Genomic DNA, 8,448 nt, shown 5'->3' with positions numbered 1-8,448 from the left:
TAGATGTGTGTGTGTGTACATGATTCAATTCATAGGCGACAACAAACAAATGAGTTCAAATCACTCGATACTTTACCGTCATCACCAGTGGCGATGAACTATTCATCTATCGCCATCAACTGTACACACCTGTCTGCGTGGTAGCATCTAGCAGCTTCTCATGTACACACGCCTTGGTTTGAATACACCTACACCCAAACATACATAACTGATAAACTTCCGCGTACGTGCCAGCATGCGTCAATTACGTAGACGCTTGCACATGACAGAGGAACCCTAGATTCCACACGCGCATGTTATTTAGGCGTTTCTACACAACACCTTGAGTGCAGGCGAGTGGTGTGCTGATGTGCAACTAATGCTGTCATAGCTATGCTATTTGAAGGGACATGCACCTCATTTTATTGGTTGCAGCCGTGTTGCTAACGATTGCCTATACTATGACTCAAGTGTAGTTGTTAGTATAAGGGTCGGGATATCAAGTTCCCAACTGGGCCTTTTCTGTTGTATAGAGCAAAGGATACCAGCACAAGATTTCAAGACATTGCCTATAAAAGTATATGGCACACTTCTCCGACTGTCTGTGTGCTTTCCAATTACAAGGTTGTCCCTAAGACTGAGATGTTAACGTACGTGGAGTTCCCATTCTGAGAGACAAGACTAACTTCTAATAATCTCAGTCCGAATAAAGACGGTGCAGCCATAGCCTGTGTCTAATTTAGAAAGCTATGTAGCACCTCTCCCGGTTTTTCACAAGAGTTAAGTGCCTACTCTTTCTCAACAATTAATATTTAAAACGTATTTCAAACGGATCCACAATATGTACAAGGCTGCTAGGTATGAATTATCGCATTTTTTTATATGTATTTTAAGAGGAGGCTACATATTCTAGCCTAACGCTAGAGACCCCGACTTTAGCCGTCTGGGAGTTCAATTGATCCTTTTAGTTCTCTACCGGCACCGCTTTTATCTTTTGGGTATAGTCGTGTGTGTCCTATGATATATGCAAAACTATACATGGTTTCTAGGGTACACATGACTGTTTGGGTTTGATCGCTGTCAAAAGCCAATATGTTCTTTTTTAGTACAAGCAACCCGGCTGGCTATCTGCCGACTGTGCTGAGGGGTCCGCCAAACTTACTTACGTGCCATTTATAGACCCGTAGGTATTCAATTCAATTGTTGCAGTGTACGTAGGGATATGCACCTACCGGTCGCAATTCCGTGCACGCACCATCGACTTAAGCCTACATCAGGTTATGTATCTGCTCCTCTACGTATCCACGACTAGATAAACACGTGCACACACGTTACTATGAATCCTGGTGTACTCAGGTACGTATGTATTCAGATCAATCAGCTGCTCTCGGCGTGTTTCTTGAGCCAGACCCTCTGGTACAGTCGGTTGTTCGCCTTCTCAAAGTCGTACGACTGCTTGGCAGCCTCTGCATCCGTAAAGGATGTTCGGCCGTGCAGTAGTTGAGTGTCGTTGGCAAGAAGGGTCTCTCCTTGTTGCATGTTGTATCTGTTGAGGTCGAGTTATCAGGTCGATGAGTTGAATGTATGTGTAGTGCGTGTAGGTATCTCTATAGCATGATACATATAGCGAGATTTATGCGTATCAATGAAATGTGTGACCGACGGAGTAGACTTCATGAAGAGAGTTTGCCATCATGTTTCTCAACCAGAAAGTCTTCTGAATACATAATGGTCGAGTAGAGTGCTGGTGTAATATATCTACCTATGGTGCTGGTGTAATATATCTACCTATGGTGCTGCTGTAATATATCTACCTATGATGCTGGTGTAATATATCTACCTATGGTACTGGTGTAATATATCTACCTATGGTGCTGGTGTAAAGTATCTACCTATGGTGCTGGTGTATTATATCTACCTATGGTACTGGTATATTGTATCTACCTATGGTGCTGGTGTAATATATCTACCTATGGTGCTGGTGTAATATATCTACCTATCGATCAATGAACCGTGTTAAATACACTCGACCTGTTTTCACTGCTACAGAAAAAAGACTTCAAACATATGTATTCTTGGGTCATAACTCCAACAAGGCTGGCATATTCACAACAATAGCATGTACTAAACATGTACACATGTGTATACCCATTCATGTCGTATCGTACTATACCTGAATTGAATGGTGGACATCTCGCACACGCAGTCGAGGACATCCAGGGCCCACATCTGCTTATCTGTGAGGGGTTGGCCCTGGCGGATGTGTGCGCTCTCCAGATAATCCCTGAGATATCTGAGCAGAGGCTCGCCCTTGTCGTTGTAGAACAAGATGGGTGCACTGGGACAGATGGGAGGTAGTATGAGTATACGGATGTACACGTATGTGCACACGTGCATATAGGAGGTAGTATGAGTATATGGATGTACACGAATGTGCACATGGGCATGGACATGGTTTATGTAAACAGATCATCGGTTTCACATTCCAGACGTAAAGGTAATTTTCAGTATCGGACGCCAGGTATTCTGCTTTGTATTGTTAGAGAAACATCGACTTGTGGTTATGTGCACACACGAATAGGTGCACATGCCATTCACACGAATATGAGATATACTGCCGCATAACAGAATAATAATTATCAAAACAAACGAAATGAAACCGAGTGCTCGAGTCTGTCTGTAAATATCTGAGCGAGAGTACTCCCTTATCGTTGGAAGACACTATGGCCGCACTGTAGGTGGTGAATGTCTGCAATTATGTATGTACATACTTGCATATAACCCTAAACCCTATGTATGTACATTCTTGCACAAACCCTTAAACCCTATGTATGTACATATTGCGCCCGAGTCAAGGTAATCTACGCCACACAAATACACTCCATTCCTGTCGTACTATACACACTTTCGACACACCAGTGTATATCTTATAAACCAGAGAGCACGCACACACACACACACACACGTAGCCACACACACACACGTAGCCACACACCGGTAGAATCCATCTGAGAATACACACACACACATACACACACACACCGGTAGAATCCATCTGAGAATCCACGCAGCTCCCACCAGAATTGGCCTCGTAGGATCTCCAACGCCTCAGGCACATGCTCGTTGAGGTAGTTGTGCACGGCCAGTGTACTGCACAGAATGCTTTCGCCGCCAATCTGTGCTGGTTGTAAACAAGTCAACAGCATGTAGTCCCACAGGTCGGGAATGTTTACGTTATCAGTGTGGATGGATCCTCCGTCCCTGTTGGTATCAATTGAACACAAGACGTTCAGAGCGGAATGAAGTAGTTGAACAGTACGTGCAAGTAGAGTTCTAGGACATATTGTGTCCGGGACATATTGTGTCCGTTTACACTCAGTCAACCCACGCTGAGGCTCGCAGGCAGAACGTTTTGACCCACCGGCTACTGGGAATGGCTCACAGCACACTCCTATACGCAAGCATCATACTATTGCCAGCTAATAATATTTAGTTAATTTATGAGTGTTCGCTACACGGTACCGACTTCATTACATATGTACAGATACATATGAATACTTGGAGGCAGATCTGTTCATTTGCACATTAAACGTATGTGGTTTTATTTATACATTAAGCGTGTGTGATTCATGTGCACATTGAGCATGTGGGCGGTTTTTTTTATAGAGCTTGTGTGTAGTTTCATTCGCACTTTGAGCATGTGGGTGGTTTCATTTGTAATAGAGCTTGTGTGTAGTTTCATTCGCACATTGAGCATGTGGGTGGCTTCATTTGTAATAGAGCTTGTGTGTAGTTTCATTCGCACATTGAGCATGTGGGTGGTTTCATTTGTAATAGAGCTTGTGTGTAGTTTCATTCGCACATTGTGCACGTGAGTGGCTTTACCTGGATTGATGATAGCGTGCGCCCTGCTTCATCTGCACACCGTCGTTGCGGTTGTACACTAGAATGGCCTTGACACCCTCGGCATTCTGCTGTGGGGTAGTGCCCAGAATCTACAGCACAAGACCATGTGAAAACATAGGGAGAATCAGAACAGTGATCGAGTGGCATTTTTTCTTTCTTTCCGAATACGAATACCAATCCGAGAGATTGAGAACTTAAAAGTACTGGGCAAAGTTATTACCAGGTCAACAATGAGGGACTAATATGAGCATAGTTAAAAACATGGATCAATTTCCACTTCGCCGGAACACAAAATTTGTCGAGGCGTACAACATGAGTATTAATCTTTCTGATACCGTAAAACTCATTTACATATTATGTTGTATGGTTTTACTACGCTTTTATTGGACCCTCAATGGTGACCCAGTAATAGTATGATATTCGTAAGCCGTATTTGAGTATAGTACTGATTTGGTTCGTGTTACAGGTGGATTAAATATCCTTGTGCACTCTATGCATTCACATCCACGTACTATCCGCTTTTATTGGACCCTCAATGGTGACCCAGTAATAGTATGATATTCGTAAGCCGTATTTGAGTATAGTACTGATTTGGTTCGTGTTACAGGTGGATTCAATATCCTTGTGCACTCTATGCATTCACATCCACGTATTATAGGCTGCCTCATTTGAAAGATTGATATAAACACAGTTAAATACAGTCACATAGCCGACATTAAATGTGTCTATTCCAGTGAACGTGCACAAGTATTTCAGAATGTATATGCACATATGTGATAGTTTACCTGTGCTTGCACGAATGCATTGATGCGTCTTTCTCTGACTGACGTGATACCGTCAATTGGCCTGATAACTGAAAACCCCTCACCCTCAATAAGTGCGCGCTGATCCAATTCTTGCATTTCCTTCAATGCCCGGGGGAGATCATGGCGATTGACCTCAATATCGTCTACCTGACAATCCAAAAGATTCACCGTTTATTAGTAATGTATACATCGGATAGGAATAGATATGCGGACGGTCGATTGTGGAGTACGCATATTCGTATTGTACTGTACTTTCACAGGTCCAATGTCTCTTGTTCTGGGTGTGCATACACTGCTGAAAAACTAACAATGACAGCGCGCAAGACTAAAAGTTGGAGGAATTGTGAACACAAAGTGTTCCAAGGGAACACTTTGTCTATTTCAAGGAACAAGTATATGCAGATGGTATTCTCCGACTCATCCATAGTACACGCGTACATTTCGTTGGGGAGAATATCAGACATACCTCAATATCTGAGTTAGCCAGATTCCTAACGTAGTCCCTCAATTCATTGGCGCTGGGGTCTGAGAAACTGTGAAAGATGGCTCCGCGATCAAGTGTGGCGCTGCAATTGTTTAACAAAATTACTATCATTAGATATACGATCATTAGATACATTAAAGGCACCTAGATGACGATTGATCTGCTCTATTTCGCTTCTCACAGAACTATGAATATTACTGGGTTTAGTGCAGTTGTTAGATCTTCTCGTATATGTATGAGTTTCTGTCTCAATATATAAAGCTCAGAGCCAGCGTATATTACAAAATATAATTCAAGCAGGAGTCGACTTAAGTGCTGCAATTAGTGGACTATTTAACATCGGAGAATGTACACCCATACATACTTAGTCCATGCTTTTGGCAAGTCGAATTTCCTATTGATATCGAAGCTTTCTTCAGCTTCCTCAGCTGACAGTGCCGCAATACACCTTCTAGCGCAGATGGACACCGGTGCACACAAACCTGCCATTGGTGAACATCGATGAGTTTAGTAAGTCTCAGTATGATCGGCAAGGATATAGGGAGCAGGCTCACTACAATGAACACTATGTCAAGACAAAATCATTTCATTCAAGATGAGGTTCGACAAAGGTGTAAAAAAGTTCATTTGTAGTCATGTTGGATGCTTTTGGAAAATACTGGGATGAACACACGTATGCATAGAACATTTGTGGATAAAGCATGACAAAATATACATAGGGTTCTTTTAAACATTCCAATATGAATGAGGGTATGATTATATATTTTCTGATATGATCACAGCTGGACAGAAAACTACCGGTTTATATATGATACTAATAGTTCCTAGCTTAATGATGAGGGAATTGAATTTGCATGTCTGCGTAATACGCTTATTCTGCGGAACTTACCGATGAAACCAGCAATCGCACCATACAATTATACTATTTGGTTCGAAAGAAGTACCACATGTTGGTATCGATTGAGAATTGCGTATGATTTCAGTTTATATAAGGTCTGATGGTCTTCTATGAAGTGTGTTTGCACCGTTGAAATAGTATGTGTGTTGCCACGTTTGTAGTTGCAAGCATTTAATTGTAGCGAATTGTCAGTAAAACCGATTTGTACCTGTAGTTTGCGTACGAAGCGTCCTGACTAGACTTGTGGTGGTGGCTCTGAACATTGTAAAATAGTTATTGCTTCTTCTACAGAGATGTTTTCACCCGTGTAGTGCCTGCGCGGCAGCACTTGAACTTCTATTAAATACCTCAGACATTTCTCTTGACGCAGATGTTGCAATGACTGCCTTTTCAGTTTCATTTTTTTTTCCCACAAGCAGAGCTACGTCCTGGTCCTCAGGGGCCCAGGCCTTTCTCTCGCTCATCGTTCTTGTTGCGTTGTTGCTGTGAATGAATTTGAAGTAGAAGGTAAATAGAAACTGGCATTTCTTCTTTGGCTTCCTCGAACGAAGTCCAAAGAATTTGCATTTTGTTCCAGTAAAAGTCCTTGGTTACGGACGAACTCTTTTTGGGACTCTATTTTTTAAATTTTTAATACGGATGATGGATTGATTAAACTGATGATGATGATGGTTATTTTTTTTATGAGAACCGAAGGGATCATCGTTTCTAAGTGGATGAAAGAAATCTCAGGGCAAAACAATTGCTCCAGAATCCTAATTTTGGATTATTGAAAACTCTTTCAATTATGATTGGTAACTATCTAACTCTCGTAGTTATACGGTTGTATAAAAATCATCAGTCCTGCCTCCTACTAGTAGTCCACGTCTGCCGTTCATAAATGACCTCGGTTCGTTTCTCCGACTTTCTCGCTCTCAAAACGTTTGAATCAACCCTTCTCGTTTACGTGATACGTTTAATATTCTAAAAAATAGTACCATCGGTAGTCTCGAGTGAACAGTTTTATGCAATTTTTTTTGTGTTTACGTTTATCGTTTACTGCATTGGGAAAAACACGAATTGACGCAACGACTGTATGTACTGTATGTATATAAATAGGCTACTATTACTCACATTTATATAAAAAAGACCACCCTCATTCATGTATTTAGCGCGAGAGAGAGAAAGGTTGCGGTTCGTATTTATTTAACGTAAATAACACGGATTGAGAAGGGTGACTACTAAGTGACAACTTTTAAAAGTGATAACTATTCAACTTCCTCTATAAAGTAAATCCATGAGTTGTATGTCCTGGAACAAGCCATGATGTGATACACATATTTATATTTTACATCATCGGTGTATGTGGTGAAAACAACTTCTATGAACACCGAGTAGACTAGTGTACTATTTTAAATAGTGAAACACACCACCTGTACCATAAAAGTTGGGTGACAAGTTTTCAACAAATCCAAATGCATTGCATCAGATGATATTTATGCTATATCTTGGACTTGATTTGGAACCAAATTGAAACATCGAAACACCAAATTGTGGACGATCGCCAATGTAGACGGACCGATCTATAGGTGCATGTTCGACGATACAGCAGCCTCAACTTTACAATATGGTGAAAGTGAAATCGATGGGAAGACTCTATACGGCAGCCTCTAAAACCAGGACTGGTCGCATACTCGGCGTATCAAAACGCTTAGTATGGTTTCTCGGATGTATAGTGATTTGTATAATCATATCGGTTACCAATATAACTGGGCTGTCAGGAATACCTATTGTGATAGAGACGGGGATTAACCCCTTCGACCTGTACCTCTTTGAAAATGGGAACGTCACTGACACAGACTACTACTACCTGGCGGACATGCTGAATCGTACAGATGATGCCCTCCGGTATGCAAAGTATTTTGCGATCACAGTAAGAACATATGTGGCAATTATTACACTTCTTCAGATATATGCGAATATATATATATATATATATATATATATATATATATATATATATATATATGTATAGTAAGTAAGTATGTATGTATGTATGTATGTATGTATGTATGTAGATATTTAGTTATGTATGTGTTGATATATATATATATATATATTTGTGTGTGTGTGTGTCTGTGTGTCTGTGTGTGTCTGTGTCTGTGTCTGTATCGATATATATATATATATATATATTGATCAATATGTATATATAATGATCAATATACATATATATATATGCATATTTTTATGTATATGTATATGTATATGAACATGTATACATCTATGCATCAAGACCTTTACATGTACATATATACCAACTACGTTTGCATGTATATGTATTTTAATTGGTACGTTTATGAACTATATAAATGTATATAAACACACACACATGA

General features: G+C 40.6%; 2 protein-coding genes across 2 annotated transcripts in view; one reads left to right on the top strand and one right to left on the bottom strand.

Moving 5' to 3' along the window:
* Nucleotides 1-847: 847 nt before the first annotated feature.
* On the bottom strand, nucleotides 848-6,379 carry SARC_01538 (hypothetical protein). The gene is made up of 8 exons (XM_014304741.1): nucleotides 6,282-6,379; nucleotides 5,540-5,657; nucleotides 5,158-5,257; nucleotides 4,671-4,838; nucleotides 3,865-3,974; nucleotides 3,022-3,240; nucleotides 2,153-2,317; nucleotides 848-1,525 (listed from the first exon to the last, which is right to left on the bottom strand). Exons 1-8 carry the CDS (start codon nucleotides 6,334-6,336, stop codon nucleotides 1,357-1,359), a joined length of 1,104 nt encoding a protein of 367 aa, XP_014160216.1. The 5' UTR covers nucleotides 6,337-6,379; the 3' UTR covers nucleotides 848-1,356.
* A 1,210-nt stretch (nucleotides 6,380-7,589) lies between these two features.
* The window catches only part of SARC_01537 (hypothetical protein), a 6,377-nt gene continuing 5,518 nt past the window's right edge, over nucleotides 7,590-8,448 (top strand). Inside the window, exon 1 of the mRNA XM_014304740.1 lies at nucleotides 7,590-7,960. Within this exon, the coding sequence (XP_014160215.1) occupies nucleotides 7,680-7,960 (281 nt within the window). The 5' untranslated portion in view covers nucleotides 7,590-7,679. The remainder of the gene's footprint in view (nucleotides 7,961-8,448) is intronic.

This window comes from Sphaeroforma arctica (genome assembly GCF_001186125.1).
Source record: "Sphaeroforma arctica JP610 unplaced genomic scaffold supercont1.62, whole genome shotgun sequence".
In the NCBI taxonomy this organism is placed as follows: Eukaryota; class Ichthyosporea; order Ichthyophonida; genus Sphaeroforma; species Sphaeroforma arctica.
The sequence above is the reverse complement of the archived record's forward strand: the minus strand, read 5'-3'. Positions and strand labels throughout refer to the sequence as shown.